This window comes from Thermobia domestica, chromosome 6, assembly GCF_964235325.1.
Source record: "Thermobia domestica chromosome 6, izTheDome1.hap1.1, whole genome shotgun sequence".
Classification (NCBI taxonomy): Eukaryota; Metazoa; Arthropoda; class Insecta; order Zygentoma; family Lepismatidae; genus Thermobia; species Thermobia domestica.
In genome coordinates, this window is record NC_137459.1 from 273,930,066 (window position 1) to 273,946,187 (window position 16,122).

General features: G+C 35.5%; 1 protein-coding gene across 1 annotated transcript in view; it reads right to left on the reverse strand.

The window, feature by feature from the left end:
* LOC145687791 (glycerophosphocholine cholinephosphodiesterase ENPP6-like) overlaps positions 1–16,122 on the reverse strand; it is a 202,723-nt gene that overhangs the window by 10,260 nt on the left and 176,341 nt on the right. The window contains exon 9 of the mRNA XM_081761224.1: positions 7,540–7,650. Coding sequence (XP_081617350.1) covers positions 7,540–7,650 — 111 coding nt within the window. The remainder of the gene's footprint in view (positions 1–7,539; positions 7,651–16,122) is intronic.

Here is a 16,122-nt window from a genome sequence, read left to right on the forward strand (position 1 = left end):
ACAAAAGAAATAATACAATGTTACGAAATTATCGTAGAAACGTTGTTAATATTAGGTAGGTTCGACTGGAATGTCCAAACAATTGTCAATTCCAAAGGTCTTTGTTTTCGTCCGGCGGGAGCTCATGTGGTTCGGATTTCACGTTAATCAGTAGGTCCACGTCTCATATAGCCTCGCTGCTGAAAGGGACGATAAACTCAAAATCACATCACACATCTTTGTTTTCGCCTTTGTTTTAGCTCATAAATGTCTCTGTTCATAAGCTCCTTAGAGGTTAGCGTACGCGCCTTTGGCGTGGAAGACCCGGCTTCGATTCCCGGCGAGAGTTCACGTGGTTCGGAGTCCACGTTAATCAGTAGGCCGACGTCTCATATAGCTTCGTTGCTGAACGAGACGTTAAACTCAAACTCAATGTCTTTATTCATAAATGTCTTTGTGTATGGTTTTTCATATACGTGGAATGGACATTAAATTTTGATTTCTACGCCATATGTATCTAATTACATACACAGCTATAGAACGAACACAACAAACTTGGAATATCTACATTGTTTGCGTATGGAAAATAATCACGCTCTACTGTACAGGACAGCCGTGTGTATGGAATTCCATACACATGGCAATCAACGTATTAAGAAATGTATAATAATAATAATAATAATAATAATAATAATAATAATAAACAGAAAACGATACGATCACTTACATAATTTATAAATATAAGTTAACATTTAATAAGCATATAACTGCAATGGAATTAAGTTGTTTCTCTCTCTCCCTGAACGCTACAGCCCTTATTGTTCTAAGGCGTAGAAGAGAACTTGTGGCACCCACGATTTGGGGCGGTGTGTGGTCACAGCTTGGTATCCCTTTGTTGTTAGTCCTAGCTTTCTAGACGGATGCAGTTATTACCGGTAGAATATACAAGCAAATAGACTTTTGTATTACTATTAAAGTAAATAATTACACTCATTCCTTCAATGTGATACTTGTGGTTGCTTAACCGTATACAGACAGCTGATCCATGGAAAAATCGTTAATAATAATAATAATAATAATAATAATAATAATAATAATAATAATAATAATAATAAATAACAGGAACTCGACAAATATTCTTGCAAATAATAGGAAAAAGTTTGCGTCACACTGTTCACTTTGCTGGACACACCAGTGTGGCGCGTTATACCGATTGTGGCACACTGGAATATAGGGTATGTTTTTTTTAATTTTTTTTCCAACTATTCCAACTGCTTCAATTGAAATGGATCTATAATAATAAGAGAATGAATTTAGTCTTCTTACCCTTCAATTTAGAAATAAGGTTCGCGAGAATTTCATAAAAGAATAATATACTCAGAATTGTATATAGTAGTTTGTTTTATTCGAAATTACATACTTCCTGCAACTGTTTTTTGATTGAAATGATTTGAAATGAAATTTTTAAGTTTTACGTCCCACGTTATGCCGGATAGGCTAAAGGAGACAGTGATGATAAGAAATGAATGAAATGGTGGAATGAAAAAAGTGGGATAAAACGGGAGAACCTCGAGAAAACCCACACACACAGTGTTTGTCCAGCACAAGGTTCACTTGGCGCGAGCATAGATCGAACCAAGGACTCCATGCACCAAAGGTGAACGCTCTACTACTGAAACACCGTGGTCTCTGAAATTACTTATGGAACTACCGAGAACTATGCTGTAATATTTGAATGTGCTTCAAGTTTACAATAATTAGTTTAGTTAAATTCAATATTAACAATTAAATAATTGCATTCATTATTAACAGGTAAATGCTGCTGATGCAAAGACTTAAATCTAGCGATACCGTGAGCGTAAGTATTAAACAGAGGGATTTTAAAGGGCCCCCTGAGCTGGGGGCCCTTGGCTCCATTGGCTCCGCTAATGCCTATAGATTATAAATTAAAGGGGACGGGCCGGGTCCGTTCTAAAAATTCCGGCCCGTGCAGACCTCTAGCTCCTTAGTATATGCTATCTGAAAATACAGTAGAGTTTCGCTTATCCGACATAAAACAGGCAGGCAGAACGCCGGATAATATGGATGTGTTAAGGAAAGACCTATAAAAAGTCAAACTATGATATAATTTTACACATTACGCATCTAATTATCATCTTTGCAAGAAACAAATATAATGCATTGACTCAGTGACGTATCCAGCGTGAGGTCCTGGAAGCTGTCCCTTACCAAATCTCAAGCACTTTTTAATAAACCTACTTTTTCCCTTTTGAGTTTTTTTTTTTTATTTATATCAGATTACTTTGAGTCAGTGTCCAAACTGTGGACAATGCGTTGTTGTTATAATTCTAACAAGTAACACTTCCCAAGTGTAACACTCCGATTTTGATAAAATTTGGCAGGTAGATACTATACATAAAATAAACAAATAAGTGCTTTTTTATTTATTTATTTATTTATTTATTTATTTTTTGCAGAAAAACGGTTTTAGGGGGCAAAAGCCCTCACCCAAAATTTGAAAGTTGACGCTCGAAAGGCAAAAACAAGTGGACCAAACTGAACGAAATTGTGAACAGATATTGCGGACATAAAATTAGAGAATACGTGTTTTGTATTTTCCTGGAAAAAACGGTTAGGTGGGGCACAGATCCCTCCAAACCTTTGATCATGAAATATCAAAAGTGCTATTAACAGTATGTCAGAAGTGCCTAAATTTACATGAAGAATTGGAACAAAACTTTGTGTTAGGACAATAAGCAAAAAATAAACAAATTCGGCTTTTTTATTTCCTGCGAAAAAACGGTTTTAGAGGACAAAAGGTCCCCCGCATGAATTTTGAAATTTGACGCAAGAAAGGCAAGAAAAAATGTACCGAACTGAATGAAATTGTTCACAAATGTTGTAGAGGTAAGATGAGGAAATACGTGCTTCGTATTTTCCTGAAAAGAGAAAAAAACTTTAGAGTGGACCGAGGCGTTGAGTGTCGGAAGGATTGGACCGAAGCGAATGAAATTGTCTGTAGATATTGGATATGAAAAATAAAGCCTCTCGTGTTTCACAAGTGTCTCCATCAGATTTCTTCAAATTTGGCAGATCAACAACAAGGACAAACAGTATTTTTCTATAGCGTATTTTGTAGTATTTCACGAGGCAACTTTAACCCTTACAATGTTTTTCCGCATAAACAAAAACACGTGCCGATTAATTTCCTGTTTGCTGATGTGCCAAAATTGATAGGGACATCTTTAAAACACGAAAGTCCTTATTTTACATACAGTCTATACAATATCTACACACAATTTCATTTGCTTCGGTCCACTCCTTCCTGCACTTTTACGGTAATATTAACTTTTTTTTTTGGAGGGGCTCTAGGCCCCAACACTGTTTTTTCATACAAATTAAAATGCATTTCATTTATTGTTTTGCAAATTGTCCCTATACGAAGTTTCGTTGCAATTCTCCATACTCTTTAGGAACTTCTGACGTATACATACTTATTCGCACTTTTGATATTTCCTAATCAACAGCTTAGAAGGTCCGTGCCCCACTCAATCGCCTTTTTTCAGGAAAATACGAAACACAATTACCTCAATTTACGTCTAGAATATCTGTGCACGATTTCAAAATTTTGGGTGGGGAATTCTGCCCCTAAAACCAATTTTTCGCAGAAAATAAACTTTTTTTTTTTTTTTTTTTTTTTTTTGCGTATTGTCCCTACACAATGTGTCGTTCCAATTCTTCATGTCCTTTAAGCACTTCTGACATACTGTTATTAGCACTTTTGATATTTCACGATCAAAGTTTTGGAGGGGTCTGTGTCCCACCGAAAAGTTTTTTTTTTCAGGAAAATACGGAACCCATATTCCCTCATTTTTCGTCTACAATATCTGTGCACAATTTCATTCATTTCGGTTCACTTCTTCTTGCCTTTCGGGCGTCAACTTTCATCATTTTGGATGGGGGATTTTGTCCCCTAAAACAGTCATTCGTTTAGTTTTTGCGTATTGTCCATACACAAAGTGTCATCGGAATTCTTCGTCCTTTACACACATCAGACATATTGTTACTAGCACTTTTGATATTTCATGATCAAAGGTTTGGAGGGGTCTGCGTCCCACCTAACCGTTTTTTCCAGGAAAATACAAAACACGTATTCCTTCATTTTACGTCTGCCATATCTGTGCACAATTTCGTACACTTTGGTCCACTTGTTTTTGTCTTTCGGGCGTCAACTTTCAAAATTTTGGGTGAGTGCTTTTGCCCCCGTAAAACAATTTTTCCGCAGAAAATAAAAAACATGTATTCGTTTATTTTATGTGTAGTATCTGCCTGTCAAATTTTATCAAAATCGGAGTGTTACACTTGGGAAGTGTTACTTGTAAGAATATACCGTAATGTCATTGATACCAGGTGGAAATAAAGAACACTTTTAAATGGGATTACAATTTCGTTTCCGGTCTGTTTATAACATTACTGTATTAGAACGATACACTCATTGCCATTTGCTATTTTTGTTATGTGATATACGTAGCAGACAGTTTTCCTTACATGTCTCTAGAAAATATTTTTTGATTTCGTGTGAGTTAGAATTAAGTTTGACCGGTCATAAATGATAAGTAAGAAACGTTTAAGAGAAATACAGAAATGCTGCATTATTATTATTATTATTATTATTATTATTATTATTATTATTATTATTATTATTATTATTATTATTATTATTATTATTATTGTTATTATTATTATTATTATTATTATTATTGATATTTTTGAAACATTAGAATTCCGTGCTTACGAGGATTCGTATCGGGTCCCCTCCGAAAAGAAAAGCTGGATATGTGCCTGCACTGAATGATAGACGTATGAGTCAAGGTATAGACGAGCGTGCTAGGCGATCGAGTCCGGAGCATCAGAAACAGACTAAGACCACAACTTGCAGTTCTTCTTGCCGATTGATGCTGCTTTTTACCTGCTATGATATGTCGGACAATAATGTGAAATAAACGAAGGTCAAGACCATGGCGTATTGGTGTTGCATGCACCTAAACCTGTAAAATATTTGTGCCGAAAACATCTTTCACTCACTAGCTAAATTTGAGGGTATGATCGCTCATCTTGCCTTATAAAGTATAGTCTTATAAAGAATATATATAGCATAATAAAAACCTTAAGACCAAATTCAATGATTTTCTATAGTTTTATTTTTTAATAACGGGAAACTTGTTTATTTCATCACGATAAATCATGTTTGATACTAAGATGTCTGTTTCTGACTATATATATTTTTCATACTTTATTGGAGACAATTTTTTTTTCAAGAAAAGAGGGTGATAAAGGAAGCTATACAACACCATAAACTGAAAGCAATCGGTATTACTAATAGTACACTAATTCTAAACATATACGTCATCAGAGGAAACAAAAAGTTATTTCCTAATTGTATTCTTTCAGTTTTATTAACATAAAAATTATACACTTTCTACAATGTTTTGTAAAGAAAAAAAATTGAACAGGACCGGATGGGATTCGATCTGGTGTCAAAACAGTATAAGAATTACTAGTCCGTCACTTTACCCACTTGACCACACAGATTTTCTTTTGTTGCCTATCTTTTTCTTAAGAAATAAATGCTCATGGCTATAGAGCATGTCACTTCCAAACTTAAGACAACAGTTTTTCTCTTAGTTTATATTTTGCGTATAACATCTTGCTTACAGAAGCTAATTTATATTTGGCAGACAATTTACACCCTAGATTTAAGCCAATAAATGCAATATTTTGCTCCAATTTCCAGTTCCTTGATTCAGCTGTTCTCCTACTAATCTTGTTATTCCCTCTGCAATCGTGCTGTGCTACTCCAAAAATTCCCTCGAAAACATTATTGCCAGTATACACAAAACCGAACATAATTTTGTTTTTTGCTTATATTTTTATTATTTTATTATATTTTTAGGAAATATTTCCTTATATGGATTGCTTTCTATTATCTCCACGTACTAATAACTGAATTTTACCAATAAACATATGGAAAATGGAATAATTGCGAAAAATTGTGAGTTACAGTATACGCGCAATATTTTTTGCGCATGGGAGTACATTAGACTATGAGAACAGATATATTTCATATATCTACCAGAGATCTATCTAGATCTTCACAATAGTCAATGTACCACAAACTATAATTCAGTTGAGATGAATCAAATCTACCCATCAAAATATTATTTTTGCCAATTTTGGGAATAAGAAGGACTACCCAACTTTTGATCATATTCCTGTCTTTCAGGGACATTGTACTTAATATACCATAAGATATAATATAGTTCCCAAATTAGTGAATGAATTATAGCTTGCACGTTGTAATACAGTTTCCAAATTAAGGAGTAAATCAAAACGTAACAACTTTTTGGGAACACTCATAAAAACAGAAGCATGTACCCATAGTCTTATCTTCTAGGGACCCAATATTTAATCTACCATAAACTAGTATACAGTTTCAATTAAGGAGTGAATCGTTACGTACACCTTCCAAATATAGGTTTTGACAAATTTTACCCCTCGAGGGAGACAAGATGGGCCAACCAAATTTACAAAGGTATGTAAATGCCTTTGTAAATTTGTCTATTCCAGCACAATGTCTACAAACTTTTATTATTTGGCAATTCCCAAATTTCCGAGGCGGGCTAATACAACCATGCCGAAATTTATGAGAGTTGCACCATGATTTCATTGTTCTATGAATGAACCCATTAATAGGGCAATATGATGTAATAAAATAACATTTTAGAGGATAAGTTAGGTCATAAACTTTCCACATAATAAAACGTATTGCTAATTTTTTACTCATGGAAGGGATAAGAGGACTACACAAATTTACGAGGTACATACGTTTGTTCGAACAATTATCAATTCATATATTTTTTTTGACAATTCCCGAATTTAAAGGGTAGGCCAATGTGCTTCTACTAAAATTTCAGGAGTTAACTATGATACCCATATCCTGTGGAAAAGAATGCACCCATGTATTTATCAGTAGGACCATATGGTGCAATAAAGCCTAACATTATAGAGTAAATTAGGTAGAAATTCTCCTAAATTTATTTTTTGCACTTCTTTAACCCATACCAGGAAACGAGGAGAGCCACTCAAATTTTCGGAGATATACCATGATCCCATGCTACCCTAGCAAATTTTTAGTTTTTGCAATTTCCAAAATTTAGGAAATGGTCCTATGCATACTTCCTCAAAATTGATGGGGTGGACCAAGTACCCACTTCAAAATTTAAAGAGGTGGTCCGAGATTATCCCGGATAATGGTCCTCGGGCCAAGTATCATCAATCTTGAGCCAAGGTCTGGGCAAATTGTTGATGACTCAGTCGAGATAAGACCTCTCCGTACTACAGAAAATTCAAATTGAATATGTGTTGCGAATACTGTCTTTATATTAATTAGACTTATGTTACGGTAACTGGATACATATTTAAGATCTATTAACGACCTTTATCACAGCATTTACCAATTTTATTTATTTTTTTTTTAAATAGAGCATTTATAAAATATACCTGGGCCTATAGCTAAGAAGATTGATCTCATATCTGCCACGTCAGCCTCCCAGCCATGCATTCCTCTTACGGGATACTGTCCATAATCGTCCCAAGGAATGATTCGATAACCTGTAACAGATCATCTTATTAATATTACGTGTAAGGTTTAGTATTATATATTACGGGAAAGTAGAATTACATACTCATGCATCTGGTTCATTTCAAACCTTAATAATAAATCACATTAATGGAATGCGGTTAAAGGACAATATTAATGATGCATGCACTTTTGGCTTTAAAAAGTCAAATACAGTATCTCTATTCATGTTCTTTTAAAGTGTACTATATTTTCGATGGAAACAAAACTTTATGATGAAGCAAGATACTCTGCCTTCTTGTAGCTTTTGAAGTATTGACAATTTTGTGTGTCATTTAATAATATGCAACCGGTAGTGTACGCAGTTTTATCAAAGGGAAATAAGCACTCAACCTTATATCCTCTAAGGGCAAATGAAACGTGATTTTTGTGCATATGTTTCCGGACTCTTTCTAGAGTTGTATGCAGTGCTGTACACAAAATTGGTGTCGGAGTTTTAATATGTATAAATGTTTATATTTCCATAATATCTTACTCAATGGGGGTTTAAAACTCCGAGACTTCATTTGTGTACGCCACTGTATACAACTCTAGGAGAAGTCCGGAAACTGTAATAATAATAATAATAATAATAATAATAATAATAATAATAATAATAATAATAATAATAATAATAATAATAATAATAATTGAAAGCGAGGCAACAGAGTGGTCTATGTGTCGGTGAAAGTGCTCAGATATGCTTCCACAATGAAGCTCTTGCTTCGTAGTGATTCCAATTCCACAATAAAGATCAAGTCGCAATTCTTTTAGTAAATTGAACGATAGTAGATTAGAGAATTTCAACAATTTGTCTGACAAGAGCTGAAAATCAACCGAAAGACGTGACTTACACATATCAGCTTAATTATATTATGACATAAAATGTTTATGTGCCAATGATGGAACATGTCACGAACTTCGTGACGCTTCACCCGAATTTCTCGGAGGCTTTCAGGTCCACTACCCATCAGGCGCGGTGATTCGGACAGGTCCATAATTTGGAGTAGTCCGATGATCCGGACAGACTCTGGCCCAAAATGACCCGAACAGACTCATGAGCTGGAGTGTCCCAGTCTGACGCGGACAGACCTGCTATAACCCGTCATACACATGGGGAGTATGTGTATGGTTGCTAATGTAATTCTATCAAACACGATTTTCTCGTCTGTTTTTGCTTTGTCACTAAGTCTACAATTTCTTTTCTTACTTGTTGTGTGCGTCCTTGTGTGTCAAAACATTGCACTGAAAGATAACTACAACGTTTAACAAAATATAAACACATCAGAATCACAAAGAAGAAAGCATCACGTGTTTTTCTTATGACAACTTTTCAAAGTTTAATCAAGCGAACGTGTAAAACATGTCGTTTAGAATATAAAATATGCTCCTAAAAACAAATTATGTTTTGTTTATTCTTTCTGTATAATCTGTGTAGAGAAAACACTGAACTAACTCCAGTATGGCAAGACGAGTAAACATAAATTCATATTTGAAATATTCAGAATATGTCCCTTTATTGAGAAATGTCACACTGGGAATTAAAGAAATGAACGTTCGAACTCAAGTTTGCAGTAATGCTGCAAAGTTAATATTTTGGCTGCTTCCAGGCCACTGTAGAATGGGGAAAATCTTTTAAAAAAATTGACCTGGAAACTTAAAAATTGGCAGACTCGCTAATAGCACCAAGAGGGTCAGTAGTTTAGTCGGCCAAGCTAATTTTGTCATATTGAATGGTTTAGAAAACAAAACAACCGTATGGAAAATAATGAAAATTTTGTTTTATTTCAAGATTAACAATTGCGATGCTGTTGTAAAGCTTTGATGTACTGTATATTAAATATTAGATTAAAAGCTGACTGCCTACCAAAATATTTTTTCTGAAAAATATGTTTGTAACAAAATAAATATTAAGTGATACAATTATGTTAAAAAGAAAAATATTTACACTTTTTTTTTTTAAATCATAAATACCTAGTCACATGTTAAACCAATGGTTTTACAAGTAAATCATATTCATGTAAGTAATGATACACACGTATCTACTTTTTGGTTCTAAGTTGAAATAACCATTTCTGCATCGATAAAAAGGATATTTTTTTTTCTTTATAAAATAGTAAGGCGACGAAATACGTTATGAAACGGAAGAAGTGCTTTTAAGATTATTAATTAAAAGATATGAGTATATCTGCTACAAAATAGTGCTAATCATTCTGCACGGGATCGAGAGCAGCTCTACTCACTTCTTCCACATCATACATCAAATCTTTGGCATATTCAACTGATCCATTGGTTATCCGCATCCCCAAGAAGAAATGATGCATAGGAACGTATCCCCACCTGCGCTCGATTATTTACATAGCGAGAACGCGAGCAGTTAGCTCGTGCTTCGAATATTTCGAGCTCTCGACCATGGTGAAGGCTCTTTATGCACACCTCAAAGTGACATTTAACCTTCAAATGAACGAGACACAAGGAGGCACATAAATTGTAGAATGAATGGAAATCTTGTAACTCATAAACTCTTGGCAATTTTTCAGTTCGGACTTTTCTTATTTCTGATTCTGTGTTAAAATAATAATAAATAAAATTTCACTTCAAATATTATACTTGATGAGACTAGAATATTCGGACTCATACTCAACTCAAGAGAATAATAGATTTTTTTTCATGAAAATTACTAAATCTTTCAGAATTTTCTTGCTCCTTTTAGTACTGCATCGGCTCTTCACAGTTTTTGAATCAACATAACCATCTGAAGCTCGAGTCGTAATGGCCCTAGGTGGTAACCAACATATATTGATGGATTAATTAGTCCGAGATAAATTTTTAAAACATAATTTTAATTTTTTTCTGAATTTTTGCTTTACTGTGCGCCGGGTCTTTCTGAGTTTGTTCTAGTCACAGTATAAGACCGGGTTTGAGAAACGACACCCAGACACAAGTGATCCCAACAAAAAGTCGTGACCCGGTAACCAGGATCTGTTCCGTCACTGCAGGAGCGGATCCAGGGGGAGAAGCGATCGGGGCGATTCCCCCCCAGAAGAGGAAACTTTCTTATTTTATATATAAATAAAACCCATCCGAGAGCTCTTAAAAGTAGCTCTAAGTAGCAGTATTACGACCTACCGCCCCCCCAGAAGTCCGTCCTGGATCCGCCCCTGCGTCACCGTTATGTGCCGTACCAGTGGTATTAAACCTTTTTTCATTGAAGCCAGTACCCTTATATTTAAGCTATCCTTAATTCAAATTATGGGTAACTCTTTCAAACACAACTTATTATTATTATTATTATTATTATTATTATTATTATTATTATTATTATTATTATTATTATTATTATTATTATTATTATTATTAGGTACTCTGCCTTTTGGCAAGTTCTGGGACTAATGAGTTATTTTTTCTTTCTTTTCTTTTTCTTTTCTTTTTTAAGGTTAGGGCCTGGAAATGTTTCTTCCACGTTTCTCGATCATCAGGTTCCCCTTTTAACTCCCAATATTTTCTTCTATTTTTCAAATCATCGATCAGTTCTGTTCTTCTTCTTCCTACTCCTTGCTTTCCCTCCATCTTTCTCTCTGTGGCGGTATAGAGAAGAAAATTTCTTCGCAAGATATGTTCGATCCAATTGACCTTTCTACGAAGGATGTTGGCTAAAAGCGTCTTCTTCTCTCCTATCCGTTTTAAAACATCGTTTGTTACTCTTTCTGCCCACTTTATCTTCTCCATCTTCCTCCGACACTACATTCCGTAGCTCTCTAAATATTTCTTCTCTAACTTCCGTAATGTCCAAGTCCCTGAACCATACAGTCCAATGCCCCATATATAGCACTTGACCAGCATCTTCCTTAGTCTAATATTAATACTGCATAGTATGCATACTCATTAATTAAATAATCCATTTTCACTATAAATATCATGTTTTCTAAGAAGTGTTAAACTTTGAAGCTCAATATTGAGAATACATTTATTGTAATTTTAAAATAACATTATGAATCCGCTTACACAACATTTTGTTCGAAGACCTTTCATTTTTCCGGCAACATCGTAATCCCGTCCCTTCTGTTCTTTCTGGTCAAAAAGTATGTAACTTGGTTTCCATAGGCCTGTTTTGAAACTAACTGATTTTTTTTAAGGAGTTGTACAGAGATCGAAACAAATAATAGCCATGGTGCTAAGCGTAGAGTATAGGGTGAATGCATTAAAATCTTCCAGTCAAATTGTCTCGATTTCTGACAGGTCGTTAAATATATCTACGGTGTGACGTTGTCAGCGTGGTATACGATACAGTTAACCTGTTTCGACCTATTTTTGAATTGCTGTGTGCACTCACGCAAGATGTCGACAGTACAGAGCTGAATCTATCATTCTTCCCAGTGGCAGCAGTTCGTATTGTACGATGCACTTTTAATCCCACCAAATGCACAGCATAACCTTCCTGAGCGTCAGTATTGGCTTTTCCACAGACTGTAGAGCTTCTCTTTGCTTCGACCCAGTGACGTAGTTATATTGTCTCATTCGGGAGGGGGGGGGGTAAATATGTATGACTAGTTATGACTAGTTTATTTGGATAGATGCCTTGAAAATTTAGACCTCATATTTATTTTCAAGTACTTAGCTGAAGTTATTACCCCCTTGTATTTTCCTACAATACAATTTAATTAGTAAAACAATGTATACACGACTACAAAAGTGCATTACCACCTGCAATTCTCCGTTTCCTGAAATAGCAGGCAACCCAAAAAGCTCAGCGCTTGGGTTGGTTGCACATTCGAAAGGCGTTGGACCAAACCTCAATTTTGTTACAAATATATCAGTGTGGCAAACTGCAAATAAGAGAATAAAATAAATTGTTAAGACTTACCATTTTATTATCGTGATGGCAATGGATGACATAAAAGTTACAAAATCATCTTACCTAAACAGTTCAAACAAGGTGAATGGTAAGAAACACACATAAGAGGAAAGTAGTTTCTTTCCTTTTCCAAAAGAAAATCTCGTAAAAAAGAAAAAGATTATATAATGTAAAGGTTTAATATAAAAGCCTAACACCCCAAAACAAACATCCACACGACACAGAAAGAGAGAGAAACGCAGAATAAGGAACACCAATGGCTTAGCTGACTAGCGGGCCTCTCATACAAGATAAAGAGATGGGACCTTAGTTGTAAACCTAATTGTTATAATAATAATAATAATAATAATAATAATAATAATAATAATAATAATAATTATTATTATTATTATTAAAAATCGTCTACTTTCCCAATCTCTGACCTACCTAAGAGCATGTCTGTATATAGCGGTCATGTGAGTACCTTTTGTCAATGAGTGGCCCTAAAGGTAAAAGGGATGCAAATATCTGAGAGAGAGGAACAAAAAATTTTCTTATGATAAATTCTAGGGGAAAGTTCGAGGAATTGCTTTTGACGGGTGCTTTCTTGTTTTTCGGGGACAGAAAATTGTATCGGCTAAGAAATTACAGTATATAATATTGCAAATTTGCAAGTGCATTTATTTACAATGCAATTTGAGGTAATAAAGAAATTGAGGACTTCGGGACAAACGACTTGTCAAGTCCAAAAAGTGAAACTATAAAGGAGATAGCTTCAAAAGGATTTCTATTCATCTGATTTTCTTCAAACTTGGCACATATATACTATACCGAAAATAAATGCACACATGTTTTTTTTTGTTTCTTTCGGAGAACAGGTTAAAGGAGGCAAAGGGTCCCTTTTAAAAAAGGGTACCTTTGATTTAAAAGGACCAAATTAAAGAAACGATACTCTGCCGCTGCAAAGATGACTTCAAAGTACAAAATACGGGTTTTGAAGTTTTTCACAGAAAAGTTTTGCAGAGGCAATGCTCCTTCGAAATGAGAAAGGACCCCGAACAATCTTTATGGAAATTGGATTTCGGTGGAATTGCTTGGAACCGTGTTATGTTGTAGATATTATGTTCCTGAGAAAATATCTCAATGGACACAACCAAAAATCGTTGGCCGTTTGGCCACCATGAGGCCACTTTCTTACAAAAAAGCCGAAGAAAACGACATTCGAGATTTTGGACAAAAATACTAAAACCGTGATGTTGTAGATATTGTGATTCCGAAAAGGTCCTAATGGCCATAACCACCAAACACTGATATTTGGCCACTAGAGGGCTACTTTTTTTAAAACAGCCAAACATAGTGATATTCTGGATTTCAATGAAAATCAGTAAAACTGTGATGTGTTGTAGATGTTGTGATCCTGAGAAAAAGTCTCAATAAGCACAACCACCAATCACTGACCGTTTGGCCACTACGAGGCCACTGTTTTGAAAGTAACCGAAGATGGCGATGTTCTTGATTTCGGTAAAAATGACTGAAACTGTGATATGTTGTAGATATTGAGATTCTGAGAAAAGTTCTTAATGGGCACAAACACTAATCAATGACCGTTTGGCCACAACGAGGCCACTTTCTTGAAAGTAACCGAAGATGGCCATGTTCTGGATTTCAGTAAAATCACTGAAACTGTGATATTTTGTAGATATTGTGATTCTGAGAAAAGGTCTTAATGAGCACAACCACGAATCACTGATCGTTTGACCACCACGAGGCCACAATTTTGAAAGTAACCGAAGATAGCCACTTTCTGGATTTCGGTAAAATGACTGAAACTGTGATATGTTGTAGATGTGGTAATTCTGAGAAAAGTTCTTAATGGGCACAAACACTAATCAATGACCGTTTGGCCACAACGAGGCAACTTTCTTGAAAGTAACCGAAGATGGCCATTTTCTGGATTTCGGTAAAATCACTGAAACTGTGATATTTTGTAGATATTGTGATTCTGAGAAAAGGTCTTAATAAGCACAACCACTAATCACTGATCGTTTGGCCACCACGAGGCCACTATTTTGAAAGTAACCGAAGATGGCGATGTTCTTGATTTCGGTAAAAATGACTAAAACTGTGATATGTTGTAGATATTGTGATTCTGAGAAAATGTCCTAATGGGCACAACCAATAATTACTGACCGTTAGGCCACTTTTTTGAAAGTAACGGAACATGGTGATGTTCTGGATTTCGGTAAAAATGACTGAAACTGTGATGTGGTGATTCTAAGAAAAAGTCTTAATAGGCACAACCATTAATCATTGACCTTTGGCCACTACAGGGCGACTTTTTTGAATGTAACGGAACATGGTGATGTTCTGGATTTCGGTAAAAATGACTGAAACTGTGTATTGTTGTAGATGTGGTGATTCTGAGAAAATGTCCTAATAGGCACAACCATTAGTCACTGACCTTTGGCCACAACCAGGCCACTTTCTTGAAAGTAACCGAAAATATTGATGGCCTGGATTTCGGTAAAATTGACTGAAATTGCGATATGTTGTAACCATTGTGATTGTAAGAAAAAGTCTTAATGGGCACAGCCAATAATCACTGGCCGTTTGGACACTACGAGGGCACTTTTTTGAAAGTAACGGAACATGGTAATGTTCTGGATTTCGGTAAAAATGACTGAAACTGTGATATGTTGTAGATGTGGTGATTCTGAGAAAATGTCCTAATGGGCACAACCAATAATTACTGAGCGTTTGGTCACTACAGGGCTACAGTGATGTTCTGGATTTCGGTAAAAATGACTGAAACTGTGATATGTAATAGATCTTCTGATTCCGAGAAAAGGTCTCAATGGGCACACCCACTAATCACTGACCGTTTGGCAACAACCAGGCCGCTTTCTTGAAAGTAACCGAAGATGGTGATGTTCTGGATTTCGGAAAAAATAACTGAAACTGTGATATGTTGTAGAGCTTGAGATTCTGAGAAAATGTCCTAATGGGCACAACCAATAAATACTGAGCGTTTGGCCATTACCGGGCCACTTTCTTGAAAGTAACGGAACATGGTGATGTTCTGGATTTAGGTAAAAATGACTGAAACTTTGATATGTTATAGATCTTGTGATTCCACGAAAAGGTCTCCATGGGTACACAAACTAATCACTGACCTTTGGCCACAACCAGGCCACTTTCTTGAAAGTAACCGCAATGGTGATGTTCTGGATTTCGGTAAAAATGACTGAAACTGTGATATGTTGTAGATCTTGTGATTCTGAGAAAATGGTACAACACCTAATCAGTAACCGTTTGGCCACTACAGGGCCACTTTTTGGATAGTAATCGAAAATGTTAATGTTCTGGATTTCGGTAAAATTACTGGAACTGTGATATGTTGTAGATCTTGTGATTCCGAGAAAAGGTCTGAATGGGCATACCCACTAATCACTGACAGTTTGGCCATTACAGGGCCACTTTTTTAAAGTAACGGAACATGGTGATGTTCTGGATTTAGGTACAAATGACTGAAAAGTGATATGTTTTAGATCTTGTCATGTCTCCATGGACACACAAACTAATCACTGACCTTTGGCCACAACCAGGCCACTTTCTTGAAAGTAAGCGAGGA